This window comes from Tremella mesenterica (assembly GCF_000271645.1).
Source record: "Tremella mesenterica DSM 1558 unplaced genomic scaffold TREMEscaffold_9, whole genome shotgun sequence".
NCBI classification, from domain to species: domain Eukaryota; kingdom Fungi; phylum Basidiomycota; class Tremellomycetes; order Tremellales; family Tremellaceae; genus Tremella; species Tremella mesenterica.
This window is the reverse complement of record NW_006711233.1, coordinates 830,349-843,829: the sequence shown is the minus strand read 5'-3', so window position 1 is coordinate 843,829 and position 13,481 is coordinate 830,349. Positions and strand designations below refer to the sequence as shown.

The following is a 13,481-nucleotide window of genomic DNA, read 5'->3' as shown; positions in this document are numbered from 1 at the left end:
AAAGCCTGTCAGCCAGCGTGGTCGCGAATTCGCCGCAAATTTTCGACATCAGTGTAGCACAAGGATTCTCTTCTAATACGACCGTATTTTTTTCGGTGACTGAGGCAGATGCCACCAATCCCATCAGAGATCGGGTGCCCTCGTGGGTAGGTTCAAACCACTGCTTTAAAAGAAGGTATTTGTACTTGATAGAAAGAGCCAACCTGGACACCGCACTTTCATCAGTGACGTCAGGATCGATTGGATGAATCACGGGGTCATGTGAACCGGACGTAAGAGAGAGGGTTCGGGTATACATGCGGACTGCAGAATGGTTATTATCCCTGGGAATGAGGACGATGTGAAGTGTTTCCGGGCTCGAAGTCAGCCATCGCGACAATGGAGATGTCCGACCGAAACGAGCGAATTCTGTCATTGAAAGTGGTTTTCGCAGAACAATGAAATGAATGTTCTGGTCAGGTTGTGGTGAGTAGTAGTAGTAGTAGTGGTAGTGGTAGTAGTGGGGCATGGAGCAATACGTTTTTATAGCCCTCAGTCAATAGAGCTTGTAGCATTCGTGGGAAAATCAGTTCTTCCTTTGATTTAACCCTCCCCCCCTAGGCCTATGGCTTCTCACCTAGTCTCTGATCTCTGACCTCATCTTCTCACCCAATCCCTGACCTCATCTTCTCATCTTCTCATTCCACGCCTGTGTGACGTAGTCTCCACTCTACTGATGTTACATTATGTCTATTCATCTCTCTCTCCCGAAACTTCCATCCCCTCTCTACGTGACTTGTTCGTCCGACACTCCCAAGCCTGCGCTCAGGCAACTTCGCCCTTAGCACGAGTACTACTGCAGGATCAAGACGCTGATCATTTGTTCATCTTTGGCTCATTGGTGAAGAAGCAGGAGTAGGATCTAGCATTGAAAACACGTCATCGATCAACTTTTATCCTCTCCCAATCCTCTTAGTGGATCACGAGTGGGACGAAATCGATGCCGAGAAGTCTGATAGAGCCGCAGGAATGGAAGACCCAGTCGATCGTTTCTTGTATAAACTCAACAGCGCTTCTAGCACCCGTGAGCCATCTTGGTCATCCTCCAATATGATCACATACCCCGGATTCTGCTTAATGACAGAGTCGGCCGCTTCCCACCACTTGGACCAATCGCCCTGATAGTCACATGGGAAAAACGAATCTCGCTTTTTGCTCGCCTCATGAACCGCCTCAGTCAACCAAACTAAGCGGTGGGAATTTTCAGAGCTACGATCAATCGCATCTATCACGCGAGGAGACGAGAGGGTGTAAGTGTACATTACCACGGTGGGAGGTGATTGTGGATCACGACTAGGAGATAATGCTATGTGAAGGGTATTTTCTTCGGAAACTTGTCCTGTTGCGGGATGAACGATACGTTCCTCTTTCATGTTCTGTATCGATGACGATTGTTGGAAGGAAGAGTTAGCAGTAGTAGTGGTAATGAGAGGAAGAATTGATGAGGTTGATAACGTGGATAGTGAATGGGTAGTTTGATGAAATGGCAAGGTATTAAAGGTAACGAGCGGAGGTACATACGTCACCTTTCGACCGTTTTCAAACTTGAGGTATTGCACGAGTGAGAGGTGACATGGTGACAATTCTATTCCTCTTGCTTTGTTCGTCCTTCTTGCCTTCACTTGTCTTCTCTCTTTCAATTCGGCCGAGGTGGACGATACTGCAAATCAAAAGATCCGGCCGAGATCTTCCTCCCTCCTTCTTCACTAACCCGGTCCGCTCGGTGCCCCGCATCGTCATCATCGATCGACCTTCCAAACTTCCATCTTCGGTCTCCTCGTACGACCATCGTTCTTCCTCACTACTGCATCATTGTTCCCTCATCCCTGGCAACCCGACAACAAGAGAAGAGCTATTGTAAGGTGGGAAGGCTCCCAGAATCAATGAAATGGTACCCAGATTGGAAACTAGAATATCGTCATCATCCACACCTTATCCACCTCCGCAAACCATCAAAACTAATTCGTCCCCGACCCCACTGCGGACCTCTTCATTCGAGGGAACGGTAGCGCTATGGCTTAAATCACCTCATGAGAAAGAAGCTGGTCAAGAATATTTCTCGCATCCATCAAGAGAGGGTATGACATATGCTATCGTTGTTCGTGGTGGGTACTGTACCAACCCCCTTTCCTCCCTCATCACATTCATGGACCTTTGCACTCCTAGAACGACTAAGGGATTCCAGGAACTAAGTAAAGGGACTCCAAGGAGATATTCATAGTGGTGCAAATATGAACATCCGGGAGATGAAGACGTAGAAGGAGAGCTGAAAAAAAGGTAGGTTCGTAGACGATGTATCCGCCGATGATATTTTCTTCGGAAACGTTTTCGAAAATCCAGTGAGGGATCATCTTCCTTGGGGTAGCAGCATAGCTATGCGTGCTATGCAGTGAGTTCTATTCCATCCTGATCAAATCCCTGTCCAATTGAATTCCTGGACGACACAAAGTACATGAGCTGAGACTAGATGGTTAGACCCTTCGATAGAGATGGACGCATATGCCGATAGACCATGGGCTCTTTCACCATTATTAGCAACTATGAATTATGTATCGATAACTCGTCAACCTCAAAATGGAGTAATAGTGGAAGAAGATTGTGATTTATTGGAGGAACTAGCTGGTTCGTATTTCCATCTAGTTCAGTATCATCATCATTTTCTTCCTGACGCTGTCTTTTCCCATCTATCACTCCATGAGATATCCTCCGTTCCCTTTTGTTGCTCCTTAAGTGGTTAATGCACGGGAAAGATATAGAGCGCATAGAATATGTAAGGACAGTGATATTAGAGAGATGGTACGAGTACTGATATCAGGAATACAAAAATGGAAAGGGGATTCGAAAGCCCGTAGTTCTTCAAGAAAAGCATGGTTCAACATACCTGCCAACCGTGAAAAAGTTCAGTTGAAAGGATTGGAAATCAGTTTAGAATTTTGTAATGGCTATCTTGGTTTGTCTTCTTCTAGTCTTCTTCTCCATCTTCAATCAGCCTATACACACATCGTGTCCAAGAGAATAAACATTTCGGTTCTGCCATCTTTGAAACTCTCATCAGAGATATGTGAGGATTGAGCCTCGGACTGATAGATGTAGACTTTAACACCTTCTCCGTCACTCTGCCCCGTCCTTTCAACCTCTCCATCCCCCTTTTGAAATACTGGGATGGTCAACCTGTCACATACGTCTGTCAAATGGGTAAACAACCTGGTGAAAGAGCATGTTGGAGTGTGGCGTATCATATTGTTGATGCTGTCCCTCTTGACGACACTGCATCAGCAAAGCCCAATACCGAGGAAGAGGAAGTACATGAAGATGACCAAGGTAGAGGAGTAGCGGCAGCAGTAGCGAAAGAGAATGGAGAGGGAGAGTTATTGGATGATTTGGATTGAAAAATTGTCACGTAGATGCATACACACTTTGTCCTGATTTCTGATTCCTGGTCACTGATATCATTCGTATTATTTTCGTTCTTCTATTTTAACGTTTCCTTGCCAATTATCAGATATCTAACCCGTTGACATCTTGCGTGACACATATGATCAAGCCTTTCCCCCCTTGGCATCTCATCGCTCGATCTCAACCCAGATCCACACTTGTCTACGCTCCTACGCTCCTTTATCCTGCCCCTCTCATCGTTTCACCTCGACTCGATCCTCTTCCATCAAACCCTAGAAAGAGTAGATTTTGGAGGTGATTGTATAAGAGCGATTTGACCGATCCACCCAACGAGCTCACTGCGCTTTAGCCAACCGGGCCCGTTTGGCCAAAGCTCGCCGACGTATGTCCCTGTGCATCCAGTGCGAAACGTGCATCGCCGCCATCTCACTGGAATACCCGAAGATACCAGTAGCATAATCCATGATCGCATGCGCCCAGTAAGGTGTCATAGTGGATGCTCTTCCCTGTGCACCACCTGGTAGACCGAGGGAGGAGAGGGTGGATCGAACGAATTTCCGAGCTGTTGGAACGGTCAGGGAAGATTTTCGAATTTTAGACATGTTGGAGATCTGAGCATGAGCTTTGCCTGATGAAAACTCCTTTATTCAAAATATGAGATAAAGCTAATGAAGATGATATATGATAGACGAAACTCACAACAAACGCAGGAAGAACTACCTGTACCATCACACCTTTACTCCTTACTTCCCAAGCAAGTGCTTTTGTCCAAGCCTCTAATCCAGCTTTGGTATAACAATAAACAGCCAATAAAGGTGCTGGTAATCTCCCATCTAACGAACCAACATTCAATACCAAACTCTTCGGACCTTTTCCTTTGGATCTAGCTATCATATGTGGAAGTACGGCTCGAGTAAGTTGTAAAGTGCCCAAAACGTTGGTTTGTACGATTTGATCAATTACCAAAGGATCCGTTTCGACGAAAGGTTCTGGCATTTCATGTGAAACTCCAGCGTTATTGATGAGGACTCCTGGGTCGTGCATAGCGCAGAAAGCTGATAGTTCCGCACAAGCTTGAGAACGGGAGGAAGGGTCTGAAAAGTCCATGACGATGATTTTGGTGGAAATGGAGTATTTGGTAGCTACTATTAGTTCTGATTCTCATACGACTTCATCACTGTCGCTATCCGAATCGACGATCCCTCACAACGTCCCTCGGAGGTCGTCCAGGTCGCGCTCATTGATACCTTCAACAAAACGACGAGGTAAGAACTTGGTTCGGTTGACGAAGGACAGGAGAAGGCAGCAACAGAGTGCTCGAGATGAAATGGTGGTATGAATCTGATAAAAATGGTTATGTGAAGAAGAGAAAAACTCACACAACTCCTCGGCCAACTCCTCCATAGCAGCACGACGCCTAGCAACAAGTACCACACAATATCCTTTCGCAGCTAACTGTCTAGCAAATTCCACTCCGAGTCCACTAGTCACACCAGTGACTATAGCCCATGTTTTCGTTCCCTGGTGACGGGACTGGAAGGTTTTGACCTGACCGTTAGAACTTGGATCCGCTCAACACAGTACAAATGAGGCGTGTTTGCCTGGATAAGCCGAATGCCCGGTAACCTCAGCGTCCAGAAACCCGGTGATCTCAGTGTCCAGAAACCCGAGGGATAGTGACTAGGTTAGAAGAGACACGAGTCAAGCAGTGGAGAGATGATATTTGTAAAATGATGTGGAAAGTCTTGACAACTGATCAAGAAAGTGTCGCAGGGAGAAAGAGCGAAAAGATGAGAAAGACGAAGTGAGGTGAATTGCAAGTGAGAAGAAGAGAAAAGAATCACTCACGTTAGTCCCTGGTATCACAGTGAGCTCTAAGAAAAGTCTTAATATCGAGTATAATCTCTGAAGTAGATATGCAGCTCCAACTAGGGCGAAAATAGTTGCGAGTCTCGTATCGATAGCTATAGTGATATCAGGTCTTGAGCTTTTCCCTTCACCTTTCATCTCTCCTTCCCATTCACACTAACTCTCATTCCGATAGACTCTTCCTTCACTTTTCCGGACTTATACAGCTTGATCTCTCCTCTCCAGAGTTCGACCTCATCAACCCGTTATCATCCCTTTCTCGAGAGTGTGGAACGAAGTACATTCCACCTGACATCTCTTCCCATGTCTTCGCTATACCAAGCTACGAATGGATCTGACCTCAAGAAAGAAGGTTGAAAGAACTCACATATCTCATGTCCCAGTATCTTGTAACTTACCCAGGGACGTCCCCCCGACACATGTATAGTATCAATTACCATTTCCTTGCATTCACCTTTTAGCCAAATCACAATTTATCGAAAGTCGTGACGCAGTGGGAAAAGCACGCGCCCCCTTTACACGTAGAGTGATGTTCAAATAGGCCCGTGATATGACGCCTAAGTACATAGGCCCGCAAGGAGAGCTGGAGCTTACGTAAGACTATCCTCACCGTCGAAACTTGGATCCTGCGAGTGAAATGACTTTCGTAAAGTGATACCCACCACGACCCTCCTTGTTTCTTGGAGTACAAAGAGTTGACAGTCGTGTGTCGTCTTTTGACGAAGAAGGTCATCTTAGATTGACTTGGGAACCTCTTTGGCCCGCCGGGAGGAATGTTTTTTCTGATGATTCGGGGGGTCACAAGGTTCCGTATATCTCCCAACTTGATGATTTGATCATATTTGTGTACGTGTGGTGCCGCGATAACATGTCATCTTACGTTGCTTTTATAAGAACCTGACAGGCAAGTAAGTTACTCTTGTTGAAGATAGATTGCTCTGTGACGAGTACGTCGGGGGAAGCTGATCAATTTACGGGAAATGAATGACATATACGACATTTGATATTTGCATCATCTGCCGTGGGTTTGATAGGAATGAATCACGGGTTAATCATAAGATCAGGGGTGTTAGACGTTCTGACATGCGATACAGCTCCTATGGATGTATGATCATTCATGCTAAGCAAAGACCCAAAATCAATAGAGATCACACCAGGGCTAAACTATCCTCTCCTCTCAAAACACTGTATACCCTTTTGGACAACGCCTGGGGGTCAGCTGAGTTACACATGAACAATCGAGCGAAACAAGTACTGAACCGATGGTGAGAAGTACAGAATGTTGAGGAGATGACTCTCGACTGGGATAAAAAAGAAGAAGGGTGGATTACGACTGATATAGGACTAAAATAAAACGAAAACTTTACTAACCCCCTTCAAAGTCCTCCCGTTCGCCGTTCCATTCTTCAAATTCCTCACTTCACAATCTTTCAACAACCCCTCCGCCTCGCTCATTCCTCTCCTCTCGGCCCGATCGTAAGCACGCATCAAATGTCGGAACGTAGGATATTCGACCGCTATGCCCGCAGCCGCCGAGGGAGTTATACCCTGGACTTGTTGTAACATCAGTTCGAGGATCCCAACAGGTTCGGACGACTTTCGGATTCCGTCGGGAGGGCAGAAGTTGAGGTGGGATTTGGAAATAAGTTTATACTATTGTAAGCTCAAGTCTCTGCGGTGTCTAGGGGTTTGGATGGACGGTTTCCACATCCTGGATGAGAGTCATATAACGAAGGTGTATCGAAGAGTGAGCAATGAGAGCGAGGATGACTCACAGGACGGATAGCGATATCACATGCCAAGTTGAAAATCCAATCTTCGATATCTTCCGTTTTCTCAACTGCTGATCAGTACAGATTCTTAGTTGACGGGACATGGCGAACATCTCGCAGCGAGCCTAAGACCTCAGATCAAACAAGGGAGATCAGCTTGTTGTCTCGCTAACTTAGAGCTATATCGTTGACGAAGAGGATCTGAGATATGAAATTCCAAAAGGCCACTCACCATGAACGACGAAACATTTCTGTGACAGTTGTAACTTTAACAACTCCATCTCTATCCTCTCCTTGCTTGGTCTACCCTTCCAGTCCCCTGGCCCACTTCCATCCCTCGAACCGCCTTCTAATCCAGCACGAGCAGCAGCTGTGAACTCTCTATTAGCCAACGTTTTCGTCTTGGCACAATATTTCCATAAATCCTTGATCACCAAAAACAATTGATGTGTCATATCCATCCCTAGACATAATCTCATATCAGATATCCAATCTACCAGAGAATCTCCGGTCATAATTTCCGCGGTACCTTGCGTCGAAGGGAGCGGAGGAAGTCGGTCGACAATAGTCTCAGCAGTGACGATGATCAATGTGGTAGTTTCCCATTCCCATCGCGGTATGTCGAGTGGTACGAAACGTTTTGCCGTATGATCGTATGAAGATGTGACGTGACGTTTGAATCGCACTATACCCGGAGCGGGACTGTTCTCTTCTGATAGTGTATGTAAAGCCGAGTTATTCTCGGTGAGACGGGCTCGGATCTCGGGGAGGGCGCCGGCTATGGGTGAGGTGGGAAGAGCAAGGTCGGAAGAGAGGTAGAGGTGAATCTCTCGGACAGTGTCACGTTTGGATGTACGAAGCTGGGTGTCAGTGGTTGTGTGTTTTCTTCTTATAATATATCGGACAAAGACGATGGGTCGTATTGGCGGTCAGTGATCAGAACTCACTCGGTTGGCATCGGCCAGTTTCTTCTGGAAAGATTTCTCAGCTTCTTTGGCAGCCTGGAGTCAGCGTCGCTCTCTTCGGCCCAATGTCCCCCTCGAATATCTCAACGACCAAGCTCTGAGTTGTGGGCGCCTGAGGTCTCATGTTCGTAATTTGCCTCGTATAGATCAACCTCAGTCAGATTCCCAGCCTGGAGATCTTCTTTGACATTCATGGGATGTGATGAGCAAGATCTCCTCTCACCTTCGCAGCAGCCTTTGCCATCTCCTTCTCTTTCTTCTCCTTTTCCTTGAACGCCTCTCTTTCCATTCTCTCCTTCATCTTCAAAGCTTCCTTCTCCTCTTTACTCAATTTTCGTTTCTCCCCTGTATCATCTTCATCTCCATCGATGGTCACACTTCTTGTCTCCTCGACTTGCTTTTGTTTTCCTTTTTTCCCTCCACCTTCTTTCTCACACCGTCCAACATCATCCACACTTGATTCCTTCTCTGCTCCATGCCCAGACCTTCTCTTCTTCTTCGGAGCTCCCGCAGATCTTTCTTCCTTCTGTGGATCTTTATTGACTAGATCGTCATGATCAAGAACGGTCTTTGCTGCCTCACCACTCTTACGTTTTTTCCGATGTTCGTGTATCTTCCCAATAGCATCACCATGAGAGGTACTACGTGTTGTGAGATCTGTTATTCCTGCCAGATCATCTAGATCGATGATACCCTCCAAGTCGTCCATCTCGATCATTCTTGTCACTTTGGAAGAAATGATCGTCTTGGAGGGAGACAGTCGTTTACTCGAGCGTGAACTTTCGCCTAAATTTTCCATTTCCATAATGATATTTACATATGAAGTGGTTGGGATCGTCCCCGATCCCAACGAAACTTTTCTTGAAGGCGGAGCTTCAGCAGTTTTAGTGAGAAGACTCGATGTTTCTGTTGAGTCCAAAAGATCTGCGAAAAGAGGGGGTTTAGTTGAGTGGGTAGATTTCACAACACGTTGTGAGATGATATCCAAAACACTGGGGATTTCATCGTCTGAAGAGTCCAAATCTATGGTCGATATTCGAGCCAATGAGGTTTTACCCTTTGAAGATGATCTAGACACAAGTCCTTTTGAGCCAGTTGTTGAAGGAAGACCGGTGAGGGGACGATATCGAGGTAAGACTGGAATAGGTAGGAACGAGATCTCAGGATCGGAATCTTCGTCAGATATGACTATTGGGACTATGATCAGGTACGTGTACATGTGAGGTTTGGGAGAGACTTACCATGTGAAGATTGCATGATTAGGTATCATTCATTAGATGAGGGAGGGTAGTATATGAAGATACGAATATGAGTAGTATGTGAGAGTAAAGTGAAAGTTTGGTTGGAAAGAAAGTGAGACGCGTGATGGCGATGACCTCCACCATGGTGTCTTTTTCCTATAAGTTACTCTGGTATCCCACTCATGGTCTATGGCTAAATAGCCCCTCTTGGTATGACCGAAAGATCTCACAGAACAGGCAATAGATGTAGATGCATGTCATGCAAGACGAGGAAAAGTATGTATCGTGACCCAACATTAGTATACCATGAACAACACATCTCCAAAACAACGTCTCATCACCTCGATCACCGTCCCTCTTGACCCCTCTGACCTCTGATACTGTGATGTGATCATTCGTGGTCGATGAAGAAGCTCCAATAGCTCCCCTGATTGTGAACTTAAAATGAATTCGCCAGCATGAAGTATGAGCTCGCAAGCATCAAGCTGTATTCCTATTCTGTCCGTTTTCAGGAGTGTCATCCGGTCTCCTGAACACTTCCCAAGCCTTCTTACACCTCCTCTTGAACTGATCAGGTAGAAGCATGATAGCCATCACCACTATCATCCCCACCATCAATATCGTCATCACATCTATACTCCCACTTCTTATCGAGAACAATCCCTGTAGTGCCTCCAAAGCGCCAGTCCAATCCCTGGCGCAGAGAGCGATGATAAGTTCTACCAGCCCTTGACCTGAATGTGTGTTATTCGATGGCGCAGTTCCAATTGAGGAGTCATCAACATGAGAAGCTTGTTCCGTTCTGACATTTCGGGGATTCTGTTCTTGTGGAGATTGGAAGGAGACCACGGTAGGGGAGTAGAAAACCGATGGATCGTATCGTAATCCCAAACCGATAAGCACGGCAACAGCGACTACTTGTTCCAACGGACCGAATACCCTTCCAGTCAACATCCTACGATCTCATACCATAATCATGCCTCTCCGCTCGCAATGATACACATCACCAGAGTGCGATGCGATTGGCGGATGTTGACCGAGATGGGACATGATGGAAGTTGGACGATAAACTCACTGATCTTTCCCACTTGTTGCCCAAGCCATGGCCGATTCCGCTCCTATTTCATACCACCGACATATCTCTGTGACCTGAGCACGAAATGGAATGTATTCTTTGATAGATGGGAATTGTATCTTGGGCAAAGTGGGAAGTCGAGGGAGAGGGGGAAGTAAAGCGGTCAGAAAGCTGAGATCCATTGTTTCTGTGGAGTGAGACAATCGTATGTAGACTTAGTAGTGTCGATTTAGTGGGATGAGGAGGGGTCAGTAGCTCATATATGCCCTTTTCCACGTCCATGAATTGCTATTTTGATGATGGAGAATGATACAAGTGGTCGTCAAACGACGAGGGGGGCGGTCATGTTGAGTGCTTGAGACGTGGCGAAGTTCATACCTCTCTTCATCTCGGCCAATACGAAGAAAGGAGTGGGGGAGAGAGAGTACATAGCATGACGAAATGCACTCTTTTGTGTTCGATTTTCGTAACGGAGCGACTCTCGACGTCGGACGCCTACTGGTCAACAGCACAAGTAGACCCCTCGATAGGCCTGCCAGATTGGAGCGCCTGCCGGCTCCGCCCAAACCGGATCGCAAGTACGAGTACTTCTACCGTATCAATTCATCATAAAGTACTTCACTCATACGACGACCTCTATGGAATATCCGGAGAGCTATCTGTAATCGCAAGCATTCACGGCACACAGGTTAATGTATAGCATTGTGACTCCACATCATCTCCCTCCGATTTGACGGCCGGAAGCGGCGGGAAAGAACATTCCGCCGTAACCTGGGCCCTGGCGAGAGAGGTGAAAATTGAATACATGATCCTGGACTCTTCGAGAGCTGTGATCCTGTCACGCATGTATTCTTTTAGCTCCCCATTGGGATCGTATTCGAACTGGATCGAATATCCCGGCTGGACCTTGAGTTCAGGTTCATGTCGCAAGACATACATGACAGATCGGAACAAAGCGTCCGTCACGCTGAACGGAGTTGCGTCAGACCAAGAAGGGTGACGATCTCGAAATTGAGCCATGACAGTCTTATACAGGTGGACTACGGCTAGAGAGGGACACGATGATTCGGTGTCGGTATCATCGGGATCGTCGGTGTAGCCGCAACAATCCCAAGACTTGGGAATTTGCCCGCCTTCCTCGCTATTATGTGCACTTGGGTCGAATTGATAGACAACTAAGTGAAGCACGTTCTTAGGAAAGGTGTCTTCCAGAGATGCCAGAGAGTCCTGAGAAATCCGACCGAACACGAAATTTTCCCAGTTGATTGATACGGTTGCCGGATGAAGGTCGGCATCTTTTGTAGAGGAGGATTGTTCGATGGACGATTGTTCAATTGTCAACATGTTCATTAGCTCTAGATCGAGGTGAAGGTAGATTGAGGGGGATTAGGGTATAGGTGTAAGTACCCCATGCTTGTTATTATGTGGGATAGAGAGGTGTGAGAGTGTGACATCATGAACTCACTTTATGATTTGAAATTCCGACTTGCTATACCACCTAAGGTCTCCAGACCAAAATTTGAGATTCTGACTGACGTTTCCTTCTACGGTTCGTCATCGTTTCTCACACGATGAATTAAGACGGTAGAAGACCATTTCGTAATCTTCACTTCCCGCTAGATGGACGTATGACGATCAAGCGTCGTAAGTCACTACCTGGTCAGCTTCTCCATTCATCATCAGGGTTGAAAAACGAAGTCTGGAATTTTGCTCACTTCTGACAGGGGTGAGGAGATTACGCATCCTGCTTCCTCCTATCGGTTTGCTCCACATGTCTTCTAAATCTCCTCAAATGACCTAACACTTTGTGTTGTAGAACCATCGTTTTTCCCACGACGTTGTGTGAATGACGTACGGGGTAAGATGTGGTTCCTACTCGGCCTTCCTATTCTCCACTCGAAGTGTGACGCGGGGTGCCAATGTCGAGACAGATGCAGAGATTACCATGGTTTCTAGCTCATCAGCGGAACTGAAATGGCAAGAGCTTGATAAGAAGAGAGACTGACGATATTCGGGTATGAGAACCGTGATCAAATGGCATGCCATCGCCATCGCCATTGCCCTGAGAAGTTTAGATGGTAAACTGGAAATGGTCAGCTGTTTCAACCCAATCACGGACAATTGCCACTACGATCAAGCTGATACCTTCCCGCATTCCGAATCAAAGTCAAGCAGAAGAGATATGTTGATCCATGCTTGAGAACCTGAACTTGTCCGATGTGATCATATCCTAATCGTCCGTCCCTGTCGCGTACGGCAGTACACCAAATCCTAATCTCAGTTTCTGAGTCTCCACAAACAATAATTGCAAACTTTCACCCATTAGGCGGTCCGGCTGACGGAGGGTATCTTCAAGTATGATCGTGTATCCCCACAGGTCCGCATCGCCAACACAGAATCTCAACGGCCTGTTGAAAGAATGACACGGTTCCTTGAGGTGAAGGTGAGAGATCTGCCCTATGTTCAGCAACTTATGTCCATATATCCGTCATTAACCCCCAGGGATGACTTATTGTGGTGAACTCGTATCGTGGTACAGTAGTATATGGAAGTGGGATGGAACGAAAGCCGGCAGGATCGGGTAATACAGCAACGTACATCGTTTTGGACGGGTCGGGATTTGTCTGACCGGAAGGAGCGCGAGAGCACTCGTACCTCGTAGAATCTGTCATGAGGAGGTGATAAAAATGTGGACTCGAAGTGGGGATATTTCAAAGGTTCGAGGTGGATAAGGTATGCCGAGACGTTCGGGTCTGTAAATCTTGGTGTCAGTGGTCCATCGACCAATCGGGAGCGAGGCTCGAGGCGTTTCAACTCACATCCATTATCGCCGACATCGTTCACCCGGTTTCCCACCTAACACTTGAATACATTGCTGAAAGCTAGTGGACTGAGATAAGTGTATGTTTGAGACTGTGAAGGGCCTTTACTAGAAGTCGAGTAGTGCAAGTGCCAGGAGGTGGAACCCCAACAAATAGGCTTGCAGGTCAGTTACACATGTCACGTTTTGTAAGAAGACAAGTACTGTCCCGTGAGATCACACGATACCAGTACTGATAGCAACAATCAGCAGGACAGAATGTTATTGGCAGCAAATAACTCTGCTTTCGAGGTCGTCCAACTA

The 13,481-nt window shown here is 46.6% G+C and overlaps 4 protein-coding genes across 4 annotated transcripts; 1 reads left to right on the top strand and 3 right to left on the bottom strand.

Moving 5' to 3' along the window:
• Positions 1-1,927: 1,927 nt before the first annotated feature.
• Positions 1,928-3,418, top strand: TREMEDRAFT_63945 (uncharacterized protein; the record flags this gene model as incomplete). Its single annotated transcript, XM_007006155.1, has 6 exons — positions 1,928-2,144; positions 2,317-2,428; positions 2,507-2,661; positions 2,855-2,989; positions 3,133-3,341; positions 3,365-3,418. The coding sequence occupies 6 exons, from the start codon at positions 1,928-1,930 to the stop codon at positions 3,416-3,418; spliced, it is 882 nt and encodes a 293-aa protein (XP_007006217.1).
• Positions 3,419-3,427: 9 nt separating this feature from the next.
• On the bottom strand, positions 3,428-5,783 carry TREMEDRAFT_40144 (uncharacterized protein). Its single transcript, XM_007005989.1, has 5 exons — positions 5,672-5,783; positions 5,284-5,399; positions 4,815-4,983; positions 4,135-4,577; positions 3,428-4,046 (listed from the first exon to the last, which is right to left on the bottom strand). Exons 1-5 carry the CDS (start codon positions 5,742-5,744, stop codon positions 3,771-3,773), a joined length of 1,077 nt encoding a protein of 358 aa, XP_007006051.1. The 5' UTR covers positions 5,745-5,783; the 3' UTR covers positions 3,428-3,770.
• A 675-nt stretch (positions 5,784-6,458) lies between these two features.
• On the bottom strand, positions 6,459-8,372 carry TREMEDRAFT_15378 (uncharacterized protein; the record flags this gene model as incomplete). The annotated part of the gene is made up of 5 exons (XM_007005900.1): positions 6,459-6,512; positions 6,676-6,957; positions 7,080-7,147; positions 7,309-7,936; positions 8,265-8,372. Coding segments are annotated over 5 exons (1,140 nt in total), but the record flags the coding sequence as incomplete, so codon positions are not given.
• A 2,660-nt stretch (positions 8,373-11,032) lies between these two features.
• TREMEDRAFT_63942 (uncharacterized protein) lies at positions 11,033-13,029 on the bottom strand (the record flags this gene model as incomplete). Its single annotated transcript, XM_007006154.1, has 7 exons — positions 11,033-11,498; positions 11,823-11,901; positions 12,073-12,122; positions 12,234-12,309; positions 12,364-12,484; positions 12,621-12,814; positions 12,867-13,029. 7 exons carry the CDS (start codon positions 13,027-13,029, stop codon positions 11,033-11,035), a joined length of 1,149 nt encoding a protein of 382 aa, XP_007006216.1.
• Positions 13,030-13,481: the final 452 nt, after the last annotated feature.

Bases quoted from the DNA above. Each gene is read 5' to 3' on its own strand.
- TREMEDRAFT_40144 (XM_007005989.1), bottom strand. From the start codon at position 5,744: ATGGTAATTGATACTATACATGTGTCGGGGGGACGTCCCTGGGTAAGT. The intron at 4,984-5,283 runs GTGAGTGATTCT...TCTAACGGTCAG, and splicing joins CTGTGATACCAGGGACTAAC to GTCAAAACCTTCCAGTCCCG. The intron at 4,047-4,134 runs GTGAGTTTCGTC...GCTCATGCTCAG, and splicing joins TAGTTCTTCCTGCGTTTGTT to ATCTCCAACATGTCTAAAAT.